The sequence below is a fragment of the Seriola aureovittata genome, chromosome 14, assembly GCF_021018895.1.
Source record: "Seriola aureovittata isolate HTS-2021-v1 ecotype China chromosome 14, ASM2101889v1, whole genome shotgun sequence".
NCBI lineage: Eukaryota > Metazoa > Chordata > Actinopteri > Carangiformes > Carangidae > Seriola > Seriola aureovittata.
In genome coordinates this window covers 25,425,001-25,440,632 of record NC_079377.1, presented here as the reverse complement: position 1 = coordinate 25,440,632, position 15,632 = coordinate 25,425,001, and the positions used below count along the sequence as shown (strand labels likewise).

General features: G+C 44.0%; 1 protein-coding gene across 1 annotated transcript; it reads right to left on the bottom strand.

The window, feature by feature from the left end:
• Window positions 1–3,577: 3,577 nt before the first annotated feature.
• LOC130181462 (cytochrome P450 26C1) lies at window positions 3,578–12,784 on the bottom strand. The gene is made up of 7 exons (XM_056395699.1): window positions 12,633–12,784; window positions 11,382–11,746; window positions 9,270–9,494; window positions 7,952–8,227; window positions 7,669–7,827; window positions 6,894–7,301; window positions 3,578–5,587 (listed from the first exon to the last, which is right to left on the bottom strand). Exons 2-7 carry the CDS (start codon window positions 11,589–11,591, stop codon window positions 5,243–5,245), a joined length of 1,623 nt encoding a protein of 540 aa, XP_056251674.1. The 5' UTR covers window positions 11,592–11,746; window positions 12,633–12,784; the 3' UTR covers window positions 3,578–5,242.
• Between the last annotated feature and the right edge of the window lie 2,848 nt (window positions 12,785–15,632).

The window sequence follows — 15,632 nt, the reverse complement described above, 5'->3', positions numbered from 1 at the left end:
GGTTCGAGTCCAGCCTGAGCCCTAAGATACGAAGAACCTTTACCGATCCCCCGTAGAGGAAAGTCAAATTGACACAGCAGCACAAAAGAACAAACAAATATATATATATATATATATATATCGCATCAATAATTTAATGTAATTTAACATTTTTACATCTTGTTTTGGTTGAAAATTGAAGGCAAAAGAACTTGTTGTGTGTCTGATTAGGTGATCGATCGTGGTGCTTTGAAGTTGTAGACGTTGGCATGTCAGCTTTATTTATTGATGAGCTTCTGTAAGGTTTTCACAGTGAACCTGAAGAGTCAGGGTTTAGCTGCAAGCTAAAACAAAGATCAAATCTTGGGGTTAAAACTGGAGGAAAACAGGCAGAGAAAACATTGAAAAATACAGTGACCAGCTAAACATCGGTTACATTGGACCAGTTTAATTTTACAATCAATCACAGACAGTGAACATATCAGGCCGAGCGTGTGTGCTGGCTCAGGACGGATGAACTCGCAGTGATCCCCCACACGGCTGCCAGAGTCTAACTTGGGTCCGCTCTTATTCCTGAAGTCACACAATGGAGCCTAAAGGTCGCTCGGACTGACTCAGCACATAAATGGCAACGTAAACTTTCAATTACAAGCACGAAGGAGAAAAACCACCGAGATTGCAGCGCTGCGGTTTTTTTGTGTGACAGCAGCAGCGATGAAAATAAACTTAAAGAAAACACAAGCGGGGGGTGAAATATCTGGACACACACACACACACACACACACACACACACACACACACACACACACACACACTGACTGGTTGAGGAACTGGTGCTGGCCACCGGGCGTTTTATCCAAGTCACCATCTGACCCCGTTTTCCCCCTCATTTCGCAAATCGGTGTCCTTATCAAGCCAAAGACCTGCCTTTGAACCGGAAAACACACAAATAAGAGGAGGAGGGGGTGAGGAGGTGGGGGGGGGGCAGAGAGGCTGAACTCCACCATGCAGTGGAAAGATTTATTTATTTATTTTTTTTAGTTCAGAGGAAAAGAATAAATAGATTTCATGGGACGGATTCAGAGAGATGAACATGAGTCTGTTTCAACATGTTTTCTTTCTGTCATTCAGAAACTCCAGTGAACAAATGAACATTCAGAGGAAACTACAGCAGAAGTTCATTTGAATTCTGCTCTAACTTCAGTAAAAACTGCAGCGATGATGAATTTCAGTTGTCGTCCAGTTTGATCTGATGTTGTCAGCCCCCCCCCCCCCCCCTAATTATCAGTGACCTCAGGTTGACACTGATGGCTACTGAATCTGCAGGTCCCAATCAGCCAATGGGAATAAAGAGATGAATACATGTAACTTTGACTGTGACTGTTTTATCAGAGCGTGACCACGATTGCTCCTCAACCTCAACCACACATTTAATAATGTAACCACACAGGGAGGGGCCTTTACCTTAACGAAGTACTCGTTAATCCAAACACTGTTTCCCTGTGATTTGTACGAGTTTGTGAAGGAATAGACGAATGATGTCGTCCTGTTAATAGAAAACTGTCCTGATGATGTCACAGAGGCGACGTGCATCTTGATCTATAGTCTATGATTGTAACCATGACAACAAAGATCGTCTAATCTTAAGGTAAGTACTTATTTTAACCCAAACCACTATCTTTTCCCAAATCTGACCAAGTCATGACCGTTTATTACTGTAACCATGGCAACTACGGTCAGCCATCAGGGCGCTATTTTAGGAGGCACTCCTGTGTGGTTGTTCAGGTTGGAGGACTGGTTGGTTAATGGCTTTTAATTTGGAGGAATGTTTGTAAACATCATAAATGTCTTTCCAAATGTAACATGATTTTCTTGGAGCTGTTTACATTGTGTTAGATTACCCCCCCACCCCCCACCCCCCACCCCCCCCCGTGTGGGACGACGTTGGGAGCCTGTAAGTCTGTTCATTGTTGCGTCAGTTGTATAATGCACAGTTATGACAGTTCGGTTGTGTTGTCCTGTGTTGTGTTGCGTCCCCTCTCTGGTTCCCATGCACCCTCCAATCAGCTGACCGGTCATTGACCTGCGCAGCCGGTGGCACTGGAGTGAACCCTGGTTCAAAACGTCGCCAAGTTCACACTGACTGAGCGTCCATCAGATAACGACCTTGGCAGCGCTACGGGGCCCAGCAGCGGACATAATTAGGCCAGGCTGTTTGTGTCCCATTAATTTTCTGCCACATAGCTTCACCCTATTCTCGGCCTGTCAGTGAGGGCGGTCAGGTGGAGGGTGGTAAAGCCTGATGACCTAAGCGGTGGTGACCACAGCGGTGACCTAAACGGTGACCCCGGTGGTGACCTGATCAGTGACCTCGGTGGTGACCTCACCGTGAGTTTTGTTTGTAATGAGGTCACGATATGAAGCGGGATTGTTTCAGTTTACAGTAAATAGTGTGGATTGTGTTGTAGCAGCGGCACTGTGATTGTCCACAGGAGTCCACTGTGTCGGAGCCGGATTCTGGACCAGTTCTGGATAAATTCAGTAACTATGGAAACATGTTTTGTTCCAAACCTCTACAGTTCTGGTTCTTGCCTCTGATTGGCTTCACCATAGTAACGGCTGCTGAGGCTGATTTCACCAAAACAAAGTTGAAATAGTTAAACTGATGACCATAACATTACACAGAGGTTTTCATTGTTTAGATCAAACCAGCAGCTCGTCCAACTTCCTCAGTTATTTTAGAGCTTTTAATGGTCCAGGATTATAATATAGGTTAAGGTCTTGTACAGAAATGCTTTAGATTAATTAGAATAACCTTTTGTATGTGTTTAGTTTGAGTTTGCTTGAGATGGGTTTAACAAACTGAATGGGCAGGGGGCGACTTGTGTGGTCCTATGAAACTGGCTTTGTTTGAGGCTCTCTTGTGGGACATTTCATGCGCTCTTGGGGGCCCTCTGGTGGTAACGAGGACCTTAAGCAGGCACTTAGTTCGCTTATTTATCAGGCCAGCTCTCAGGGCCATTCGGAAGGATATGGGTTTGCCGTTGACGTTCATGTTGGATTTCAGAGTGAGGTCTGCAGCAGAAGTTTGAGTTTTAGATCAGTTGAGCAGATTATTATTACACCAGGTAACCTGTTTATATTTCACTGTTACTGGAGATAAGATCTACAGTACGATGGTGGTGTCGTCTGCATATTAACAAATGCTAACAGAGCTGAGATGATCTGAGCTTGATAGTGAACAGTGAGAAGGGCTGTGGACCCAGCATGCAGCCCTGAGGGATTCCAGTGCTGAGGGTCAAAGGGCAGGATGCAATGTTATTTACCTTTGACCCTTTGTTGCCTCATCCACAGGAAGCTGCAGATCCAGCGACGGATGCAGAGGTCGATGGTCATATCTGGCAGTTTATGAAAAAGTTTAATTTAAGCTTGAAAATGGATATTATATTATGAATTTCTGGACTTAAAGTATTATTTTGTATAATTACAAACATATTAATCGACCCTGTAGGAATATTATCAGTCGTTTAGTTTGGTTAAACATTGAAAACCTCCTGTCTCTGTTGAAAATAAGATATGACAAACAGGCTGCTTTTGTTTCACCATCTTCTAATTTACTCTTTACATCATCTGTACAGCAGCTACATCAGATAGACTCAACGAAACAGGACAAATATATACAGACTCCTTAAAGTGGAGAAAGTGCTATCTCCTTCTACAAATTCCATCCGTACGTCAGATTTCACAGCGCGTCTATTAGGCTTCAAGACCAACACACAAACAGTCCTAGACTTAAGACCAATAATAACAATAATAATAACTTTACTCTCAATATTATGCTGCTCTAAACAACTAAGGTTCTCTATGTTCTAGCAGTGAAACAAGGTGTTATGGACAGTCCTTTACATTACGGGTTAGTGTCTCTATCTAATCATGATTACAGCAAATATTGTTACAGAGTAAAAGTACAACAGAAATGATACATCTGCATTTTAAATACAGCTTATTCATAATGCTACTTCATTTGATACACACATAATAGCACTGTTAAGGATATATATCACAGTCATATTTAAACAGTAGAATGTGTTTTGACATTGATGTTCGGGTACTTCCTGGTTGTGGGATTTCTGTGTCAAAATCAAGTGCAAGTTCCATCAGTGAAAGTGTTTTGTTTAGTTTTTTTGCAGCAGAGATCATTGCGAAACGTCACGACTGAGATAAGTCCGAGTCGCTCCCGTGTCCGACGTGGGTTGCCGTGTTCAAACATTTCTCCGTTGCAGATATCGTCACTGCATTTCTGGCCTTAGTCAGTTTTTTAACGAGAAGTGTCACATTTTTTTTAAGACTCTTTTCTTCAGCGTTTCCACGGAGCTAAAGATGCCTTGCTCAGAGGACTGGAGAACGAAGGAATCGGTTTAAAAGTGTGTAAACCCTGTGATGTCAGTAGAAAATCAGGCTGCTTCTGCATAGTCACTGCAGGTGAGTTCCCCACGTCTCTGTCCCGGGACCCTGAAGAATCTGCCCGGTTGCAGTTTTTGTGGGTTTTCAAAGAGGCCGTCTGAGAATCCTAAAAGTTGGCTTGCTCATTCAGCGGAGTAAACACACATACAGAGCTACTTAGAGGTACAAAAGACAGAAGCACCAAAGATGAGTGGATTTAATCATCGAAAAACCACTTTGTAGTTTGTTGCTTGAGGTTTTTGTCCCGCGACATGAGGCACTTACTGTATGCAAGTCAAACCAGGCTTCTCCAGCTTCTCATTAAAAGTCCTGATTGCTCACTCTCACTGATGCACACTGGTATTTCAATAAGTTAATGTGCATTTACAGACTACAACTGAACGTTAAGTAGCTGAAGGTTACGGACATTATTCGTTATGGAAATGAAGCTAAGGTTCTGAACAGTAACGTGTAGTTGGAGTGTGTGTGCAGTCCGTTCAGCGGGCACTTCAGCATGGATCAGCCGACTGAGATTTACTTTTGCTGCAGGTGAAGAAACCCAAGTGGTTAAAAATGAACTTGTGTGACAACAGAAAGTGGTTTCGTAGGTTTGGACCAGACCACTGAAGAGACGATGAAGTGCTCCAGACTTACAGAGTAAACCTCCTCTTCGTCTCCATGGAAATGAAAGTGGGCGTGAGCAGCACCATCAGGACCAACAAGGTGGTTGTGTCTCCTCCTTTGGGTGTGGAGAGTTTTTTCCAGGAGCGGTTTGAAGGTTAAATCGCCCTTTGAGTTTTTGGAAAGTCTGAACTTGTATCTAAAGCGGGTGGTTGTAAGTGAAGTGCACGTGCAGCCCGTTCACCGGGTGCACAATCGGCACTGTCTGCATCTTGGGGAAGTTCTCTGTGGCCAGAGTCCATTTGCAAGTCCCGATCAGCTCCACAGTGAGAGTCTTTAGGATGATCTGTGCCAGTTCTTTCCCGACACAGCTCCGCACGCCGCCGCCGAACGGCACGTAGCTGAACCGGGCCGACCTGCTCTCCTCCCGGTCCGGACCGAACCGATCCGGATCGAACAGCTCTGGACTCTGGAAGACCGCTGCCGTCTCATGGGTGTCCCGGATGCTGTACATGACACTCCAGCCTTTGGGGATCTGGTAACCCTGTGAAACAAAGATGGAGGTCAATAAAAATCAACACAGATTTTTTACCAACAAATAGTTTGGTGCATTTTTTGTTTTTTAGATCTTTTAAAATCTCGACTCTTCATGGTTGTAAAATATGACACAGCTGTTGACTGCGACACACATAATGGCAGCAGTGGGAAGATGAAGATTTTCATTTTTGACATAAGTTAAAAACCTAAATGATTTTTATTACTTGGAAAACCTTTTATTTAGTTTTTAAGCTCATGTATTGATTTCATTTCCTCCATTAATCCAGACTTCTTTATGATCTAATCCCACATATTTCTGCAGAGTTGGGATTTCCCTCTTGAGATTAAAGAAGATTCAATTGAACGAACATTTTCAATACTGCAATCACTTCTCAGCTGCAGGCGTCTACACCCTCTGCAACTGCTTTAAACTTCAATTGTCCTTTGGAAACAAACACAGCAAATTGGGGGCACGCCGAGGGCAGGGAGGGGGCATTTGAGGCCACACAACTCTGTATGAAAGTCTTTGTCTATCAAAGCGCTTCCAGGCGTGCAACACGACAAACAGATTAAATAGAATTTCATTAACTACAGATTTACTTTGCCTCTATAGCAACAAGAGTTAATGAAGAACTCACTAATCTGTGAAGCTGACAGGTTTTTTGCTGAGAATAAACAAACAAACTTCTTAATTAGTGATGATCAGACTCCTGATTCACCACAAGGAGGCGCTGTGGAGTCATCACCGGACCACATGTCCATGTAAACCTACAGGAAGGTAACCGTAGCACTCACAGTTGAAGTCACCCCCTACAGGCAAAGACGCTAAAAGCTTCTGCAGTAAAACATGCGCCACCTGCAGGTAAAGTTCATCACAGCTGCAGCTCTCTTAATATCACATTCTCACTGCAGTGACGAGGGATAGTACAGGACATGGTTCATCTTCATCATCATCTTCATCCAACCTGGTTGGATTTGGTTTCAGGGGATTCACACCATCATCATCTACTTCAGCTGGTGCATTCCTACATTTTCCAAACTGTCTCCTGGCAACTCCAAGAGAAGAGGTTGGAACTTGTTTCTTTGGGCTGTGGGGTTTTCAGGGTGTTTAAAACAATAAAAGCTTTGTTGCTGCGCTGCAGTGTGATGTGATCTAAGACTCGTCTCTCAGAGATGTTTGTCGGAGCTGTTTTCTCTCACAGATTCATCCATTAAAGGTTGCTGGATGTTGGCGCCTTTAGATTTAAATTATTTTGCAGCTGATGGAAATGCGAACCCGCCCAAACCAACAGCCTGACTTGACTTGAACTTACGTCTAATTCAAACGTCTGCAGCGCCGTCCGGTAACCCCCGGAGACCGGCGGCAGGAAACGGAGCACCTCTTTGACCACGCAGTCGACGTAGCGGAGCTGACTCAGCTTGTCCAGGCTCAGGTACGGCACGTGAGACTGGGACGGCGGGAACCCGTCCTTGTCGCTGTGATTCTGACACCCTTCGCTCAGCAGGCAGGTCGTCTCCGTGACGACAGCGTCCACCTCCTTCTCCGTGGTGACGGCAGACGGGCTGTAACTGCTGCCGGACTCGGAGGCCAGGCCCTCGGCCTCCAGCTCGATCCTGGCCCGCTCCACCACCGCCGGGTGACGGAGGAGCTGCAGCACCAGCGACGTGGAGGCGCTGGCTGTGGTGGAGTGAGCGGCGAAGATCAGCTCTACTGCTGTTTCCTGCAAACAGGGAAATAGATGCATGGATGATGAAACTTCTTCTTATTCTACTGGTTGGATTCATCTCTTCGTGCGTAGAACTATTAGAGGTTGTAGAAGAAACATGCTGTGCAGCATAGACACATCTGTATCTAAAAACATCTGCCTGACCATCACCTGATGAAGTTGTGTGTTGACCTGGACATGAAGGTTTTTGGTTCTATCTACTACTGATGAGGCTCAACTCAAAGATTCCTTTTTTAAATTTTTCAGTTTTCAAGTTAAAATTGGTCCAGATTCAACAGGAAGTCTTGCGTGTCTGTATCTTTGCATCACAACCTTCCCACATTCAGTGACTTGAGTCGTGTCATCGGCGTCAGTCCGGTACCTTGAGCTCCTGGATGCTGAGCTGCTGGCCGTGCTCTTTGGCGCTGGACAGCATGTAGTCGAAGGCGTCGTGATACTCGTCCTCCGCCTGCTGCCGCTCCATCTTTTCCTCGATGATTTTCTCCATGTTGGCGTGCAAGATTTCTCTGGCTTTGATTCCCTGGACAGAGAAGAAGAGTCATTGATAAGAATCCATAATAAATATCAATATACATAAATTGACATCTTCTGCTTTTAAATGTATGTGTCTGCTGTCTCCATGTAGAATCACAATCCTGTCTCACCTTGCGAAGGCCGCTGAGCGGGGCGTCTATGGGCAGCGAGAACAGGTTGTTCATCAGCTGCTCGAAGATCTGCGCCAGGTAAACAAGGCGCTCCTCCTCCAGCTGCAGACCCAGCAGAACCCTGACGGCGATGCGGAACGTCAGCGACCTGGCGGCGCTGTAAACGTCCACGGCGCCCGGCGTCGAGCACCACTTGGCGATTTCAGACTTGATGACATCCTGCAGCCGGGGCAGGTAAGACTCCAGCGCCCCACGGCTAAACACTTTAGCCAGGATCTTGAAAGGGTTAAGGAAACAAAGAGAGAGGAGTCGTAAAAAGTTATTACCTGGTACACGGCAGTCAACACCTTTCAGGAGGACGGGGTGGGGTGGGGGGTGGAGGGGGGGGGGCAGAGGTAAAGGATGTAGGAGATGTAGGAGATAAGACAGGACGGGGTGTAGGGGACACAATAGGACATGAGGTGGGAGGAAGGACAGACTGTAGAGGACTGGGTCTCTTAACATCCTTAACTTAGTCACATTGAACTTGTTATATTTTGGGTTTGTACACAACTGTGATTTTCTGAGTGTTGCAATACCCACGATCCTTCACTGCTGTTGCTATGGCAAAGAAGCCAGAAGCACAAACAAAGTTACATAATTCTAATTGACAACCAAAAAAAAAAGCACTCAGTCTAAATTCAGCTTCCCAAATGCATCGTGGGAGTCGTAGTTGACTTTCATCTCATGTTTTTTTGAATCAAAAGTCATTGAATCTTTGACTTTTTGAAGATTCAATGACAGTTTCAGTTCAGTTCAGTTCAGTTCAGTTCAGTTCAGTTCAGTTTAGTTCAGTGTGCATCAACATGCAGAATAAATCTTAATCAAACCAGCAGAAGAAAATGCCGTTGGTTCGTCAAGATTAACAGCTGATGGCACTAGTTTTCATTCAGGTGTCATTAAACTGTCGCAGAAGGAGAGGATGAAACAACATGAGCGCATGATGGAAATCTGACATTTGTATTTGTCTCATGTATTAATCTGAGGAAGGTTAAAGTCTCTGAAGCTTCATGTACGTCAGGATTTAATCAGTAAGTCTCTGTCCTTTGAACTTCCCTCCTCAGCCAAGGGTTCAAAGTTTTTAACACTAAATCAATATGTTGATTTATTTTTTTTAATTTTCCACTCTGATTTTTTTATGTGCAAAGTCATAATGTGCAAAAAAACCCAAACAAACAGGTGGATCAGAAATAAATGAAATGAACACAAATCCTCCAGGAACAGAAGAAACATTTACAGAAACTTGGACAGATAAAACTTTCCCTCCTTCCGTTCTTACCTTCCTCTTCCTCTTGTGCAGGTCCCCGATGGAGTTGACCAGGGTGTTGGGTCCCAGGATGATGCGGGTGCTCTGGGGCCACTGGGTGCAAACCAGGCTGTGCTCCCCCAGCAGGATCTTGCGGATGTTTTCTGCCCCCGTCACCCGGATGACGGGCTTCCCGAGGAGGTGGGTCTTGAACACGTTGCCGTGGCGCTCTCTGCGTGAGATGTGGAAGTTGGAGCCCTGGAGTGTGAGGAAGAGATTCGGATAACGAGTTGGTCAGAAACAAAATTTATAAGTTATTGCAAAAAATACATTTTATAAATTAGGCACAACATTTGAAAGTGCAAATTTTACTTCACTATTCAAATGTCTGTTTTTGTTCCTTTGCAGTTCAGCAGGAAATCTCAAAAACTCGTTCATAGATTTCAGGGACGTTTGTTGAAAAGTTTCATGGGTCAGAAACAAGGGGTCAGTCAGTGTTTTTGTACATTTTTGTCTATTTTCTGACCTAAAAATGACAAAAATCTTGAATTTCATAATTTGAATGATGTTGGATTGTTTGTTTAGATCCAGATTAAATTTCCATTTATTTTCTTTCATTAAAATGAAAAATCAGCAGCCTGAAATACTGCAGAGCGAGAGGAGTAAAGCTCCTCCAGTGTAAAGGTCTGTGTCCATGTGTAGTGTGATTATAGATCAGCTCTAGCTTCTATATTAATACTGTGAAAGTATCAAAGCCTCAGTCCACAGAGAAATGCACACAGCCTGTATTCAGAAACTGAGCCTTAAAACCAGCCGTCAGGACTTCTGGAACTTTGTGATGTCACAACAAAGCAGTCACCAAGCCCCGCCCACCTGGACCCACCATCCAAACCTTGCAGGATTTGGTTTCTCTGAGTGTTTTTACCTGAAATCTGCTCAGAAAACAGTCAGCCAATCAGAAGAGAGGCTCAGAGCCTCCTCTCTGCTGATTGGCTCACAGACCTGTTGTTACTAGAGCTGCAGAGAGAAGCCTGAGAGAGGAGATGTAAAACTACACTGAGATGGTCCTTTAAACATTTAAATAAAAATAATATGAACTCAAGGTCCTCTTACTGGACCTTTCAACTGCACCCGTGAGTTCAATTTGCTCAGTTGTCATGGAGACGTCTTCAACAGTGAGATGTGGTTGAAAGGTCAGGAAACAGTAAGTGGACCTTGGTTTTGAACACATGTGATAAATGTTTAAGTAGTTAAGGAGTTAAAACATTTGATTTATTCATAGATTCATCCATATTTTCTCTGCAGATTCTTTTCCAACACAATAATTAAAACTGGAGGAAATGTTGAATCCTCTGGTTCATGATTTTAACTACAAATAAATCTTATGGATCAGAACTTCAAAATAAAACACCGGAAAGGCGTCAAATATGGGACCTTTTCTGATTTTGAAATCACAAATAGATGTAGTCTACTGTGTGGATGTCCACATACTTTTGGCCATGTTTTCAAGTTACAGCCTCATTATTGTCCTTCATCTGTTACTCCCACTCTCACGAGCGCGTGTGAAGATGGTGTCCGGCCGGAGTGAAGCATTTTCGGGCGTTAAAAAGACGGTGGCGACGCGGCGCTCCGAGCTCCGGTGAGGAGCCGGGGAATCAGTTGGAGAGACGCGGAGAGAGATGAAGAGATGAGGGGGGACTACATTCCTCCCCGGCGGAGGGAGAGAGGGAGAGAGGGAGAGAGGGAGGGAGAACGAGGAGGAAGAATTGAACAGAAAACGTCTGTTTTTGCTCGGAGAGGAGGAATTAGCACCGAGCATCAAGTCCGCACATGTCGCATCAACAACAGAACTCAGCCTGCACAAGAATCCGCGGAGCTGCTCAAAGCTTCCCGCGCACCTCCACATGCATCATCAATAATGTGATTATTAAAACACCCTGCAGCCCTGCGCAGTCTCCTGCAGAGAGGCGGTAAAGTCAGGTAGAAACACAGAGAGAGAGAGAGAGAGATGAGCATAAATAAGGAACCACACACATTGAGACAAACACGCGCGCGCAGGAGGGTAACCTGTGTTTTGGAACGCTTGTAAAAAAAGAGAAAAGAAAAGGTACGGCAGCCCACACGTGTCATGTCTCCCTCTCTCACCTGGAACAGCCAGTGGAAGGTCTCTCCGACCAGCGGCCAGCCCATGGAGCCCCTCGGCAGCGGCAGGCTGCTCTCTTTGTCCCGGGTCAGGCTCCAGCGGAGGCTCCACAGCTGCCGGGTCAGCGCCAGCAGCAGGAGCGCGGACAGCACCGAGGTGAGCGCGGTGGCCAGGGCCGACAGCACCCCGAACTGAGCCAGGGGGGGGAACATCTCCTCCGAACCGGTCCGCTTCCCAGCATCCACCTGTGTCTGTCCCTGAAGGCGCGTCTGTGTCCCGTTTGAAACTCTTGCGCGTAAAGTGTCTGTCCTCTTCTTCTTCTTCTCCTCCTCCTCCGGCCTCTCTGTCTTCTTCTCCTCTGTAAACTCTGTCCAAATGAAATACAAATAAAGGCCCGTTAGTCCCGTGTGAGCGTGTTCACCCTCAGCTGCCCGGGAAGAGGATGTAAAGTCTGTGGAGCTGCTGCTCAGGCCTCATTCATTCACACACATTCATCTGATGAAGCAGCGGGTTCATGTTCTGATCTGATTCTATTATAATTATTATTATTATTATTATTCCTCTTATTCTCCTGCTCCACATCAGAGACAATTATCTTATTTTTTGTTGTTTTTTAAATTTTTCTCAAAACAAACTGAAGATTTTCTCTTTTTTCAGCCTGTAATTATTTTGTGTGTGTTGGAGATTAAAAACCAGACACGAGACCGGATGGATGCGCCTGCACAGACTCAGATCCGCCTGTGGAAGAAGAAGAAGAAGAAGGAGAAGAAGAAGGAGAAGAAGAAGGAGTAGAAGAAGGAGAAGAAGAAGGAGAAGAAGGAGTAGAAGGAGAAACGTGCTGCTGCGCCGTGAGGAAACTCCCCTTCATTCCGCGGCTCCTCCAACATGAGGAGTAGCTGTCAACTATTCCAAATAGTTTTACAGGTTTACGTGCGCCGGCTTGTCTATTAGGTTATGCGCCTTTATAGGTACAGTTCAGGGGGCTCAGTCACCCACCCATCCACCCCTCACCTCACTCACCCCCCCCCCCCCCCCCCCCGGGCTGCCCGAGGTTTACAGAGCAATGGTAATAAATCAGGTAAGAAAAGAGAAAAGAAAAAGAAAAGGGGGATTTGAATACAGTGAGGAGCGGATTCACGGGGAAGTGAAGTGGAGGTGAGATGAGAGGAAGCGGCTGGAAAAGGAGAATAAACGAGTCTCATGATGAAATTAGAGCAGAGGGAATAAACTCAGAGACCCGGAGCAACACTCACCTCCGACCAGCCTCCGTCCCTCCGTCCCTCCGTCTGCTGCTGCTCAGAGGAACCCGCTCAGCCTTAAAGGAAAGTTCCTCTCTCGCCTCCTCCGACTGAACCGGTGACTATTCCTCTGCAGAGAGCGGGCTGCTGCGGGGGGGCGGGGGGGTTTATAGAAAAGGCTGCACGGCATGGTCCGCCGTCAGAGGATGACGTGGGTCTGAATATGTTAAAGAGGCTCGTTCATTCTCACCGCGCGGACCCGGGAGAGAGAGAGAGAGGGAGGGAGAGAGAGAGAGAGAGAATTAAACAACAACAACAACAACAACAAAAGTTTGGAGATCAGAGCAGAGAGGCGGCGGTGCGCTGAGAGAGAGAGAGAGAGAGTGTGTGTGTGTGTGTGTGGGGGGGGGGGGGGCAGATGGCAGCGCATGGAGGAAACTCGCAGGTAGCCAATCAGCCGCTCAGAGTCTGACGCAGGTCTGAGCTGCTGACATTTAAGAAATATTATTTTATTTACTTTATTGAATCATAACAGAGACGCGTTTCCAACAAATAATGTTTTATTATTAAAGTTTAGATTCATTTAATCAAAGTTTTATTATATTATATATTCAAATTTAAAAAACAAACCAAACCGCGGAGAGTGAAATTTAATCGGTAGAAAAAGGTGGAGTTGCTATAAAGGAACTATTTATTATTATTATTATTATTATTATTATTATTATTATTATTATTATTATTATTGAATGCATCTCGAGACAGTTCTCCAGAGAGGAAGTTATATTTGAACCCGGACAGGCCTCGTGAGGATGAGGTGGTCGAGGCCCGGGTTTTAGATTTCAGTCCGTGTGCGCGTGAAACCCAGAGTCAGAGTTCTGCTCTCTGCGGCTGTATTCAGAGTATTTTTTATATTGTCTGACATAATAATATAAATACTACCAATAATAATAATTATAATAATGAAATGCGGGGGGGTTCTGATGGAGATGAACTGGTTCATCTGATCGTTGAGGGTCAGTTCTTGTGAATTTTGTTATTTTGAGGTTGAAACAAGAAAATGAAACTTAATGTTTAACACGTCATTTGTTGTGATTATTTTTCCGGTTAATTAAAGTGGAGATTTGGTCATTAGAGGTGGATTTGTAAATTCGCACCAATCAGCGCTGTGTACACACACACACACACACACACACACACATACACACACACACATAAACACACACACACGCACACATAAACACACACACGCACACACACCTCCAGCTGTTATCGGAGGGTTTGTGTGTTAATGACCGAGCAGCCTGATGGAAACACGGACACACTGTTGGTTTTCACGCCTTCGATTAACACGATTATTCCTGGAGAAGTTCTGCCTCCTTCGATTATTGATTAAACTCAAATCAGTGACGCAGAAACGCTGCGTCATCACAATGTAATAAAAAAAAAAAAAAACCCTTAACACCAGGTTCCGCTGTAAAATCTCTCAGAACCGCTTTATAAAATAAATCCAGTTTCTAACGAGACTCTTCGACAAACTAATTTAGAAATGATTTTTAATTTATAATGTTTTTTAAGAGTTTTTGTTTCTTCTTGTAAAAAGTTAATAATGAAAAAGTTCCAAATCATATTCACAGAAACACAAACATCATCATAATAATGATTCCTGTCAGAGGCCACACAACGTTTCATTCACTCTGTTACGGAAAAATAATCATAAGATTAATGCAAATGTATAATTAGAATTATTATTATTAAGGGGTAGGAATACATATTCCTTTTTTAAATTAAATTATTTTATTGAATATTTTCTCCCTGTGAAGCTGTAGCTGACATTAGTTTTAGCTCTGTTGTTTTATAAATGCACAAATTATGTTTTATAGATTAATTAAAGCTCCTGCATTTCCCCTGTGTAGAGGATCTATACAGTATATATATATATATATATATATATTAGTTTCATACAAAACTCTGGATCTTAGTGAATCAAGCACTTGAACCAGAAAAACTGTAGATTAATATTCGTTTATTTATTTGTATTTTTCCATTTTCTCTTCCTTCATCGATATGAAGCTTTCAGTTTTTTATTTTAATTTTTTACATTCAGGTATCAGGTGAAAAAAACAGATGAATATTTATATTTATATTATTTATCATATTTTTGTTTGTTTTGTAAGTTTTATTCGGACTAAATGTAATTATAGACACATGTAGATATGTTGGTTTTTAAAGCTCCATATTTTCTTCTTCTTCTGTGTTTTATTTGAAGTGTTGATCCATCAGAAGATATAAAAACCATCTCAGTGTAGTTTTACATCTCCTCTCTCAGGCTTCTCTCTGCAGCTCTAGTAACAACAGGTCAGTGAGCCAATCAGAAGAGAGGAGGCTCTGAGCGTCTCTTCTGATTGGCTGACTGTTTTCTGAGTGATCCAATAAAAATAAAGCAGATTTCAGGTAAAAACACTCAGAGAAACCAAATCCTGCAAGGTTTGGATGGTGGGTCCAGGTGGGCGGGGCTTGGTGACTGCTTTGTTGTGACATCACAAAGTTCCAGAAGTCCTGACGGCTGGTTTTAAGGCTCAGTTTCTGAATACAGGCTGTGTGCATTTCTCTGTGGACTGAGGCTTTGATACTTTCACAGTATTAATATAGAAGCTAGAGATGATCTATAATCACACTACACATGGACACACACCTTTACACTGGAGGAGCTGTAAATAGAAGCTAAATGCTAAATGAAGCCTCATATCTGTGTCTCAGAATGAGGTCACGGTGTGAATTATCTGAACTTTAAAGCTAATAAAACCCTAAATGAAACTTTAACATCAACAAAAAAAACGTCCCCCTCAGAAAACTGATCCCAAACCAGCAGCAACTTCTTTATACAGTTGTATAGTGATCACCACCAGAACAATGAAATTCCACCTTGAGTAACTAACGTTACACCGGTATGACTCAGATCCTCCCTCTCTGTGTTCCCGCCTGTCAGCCTCCATCATGGATAACAGCAGCAGGGAG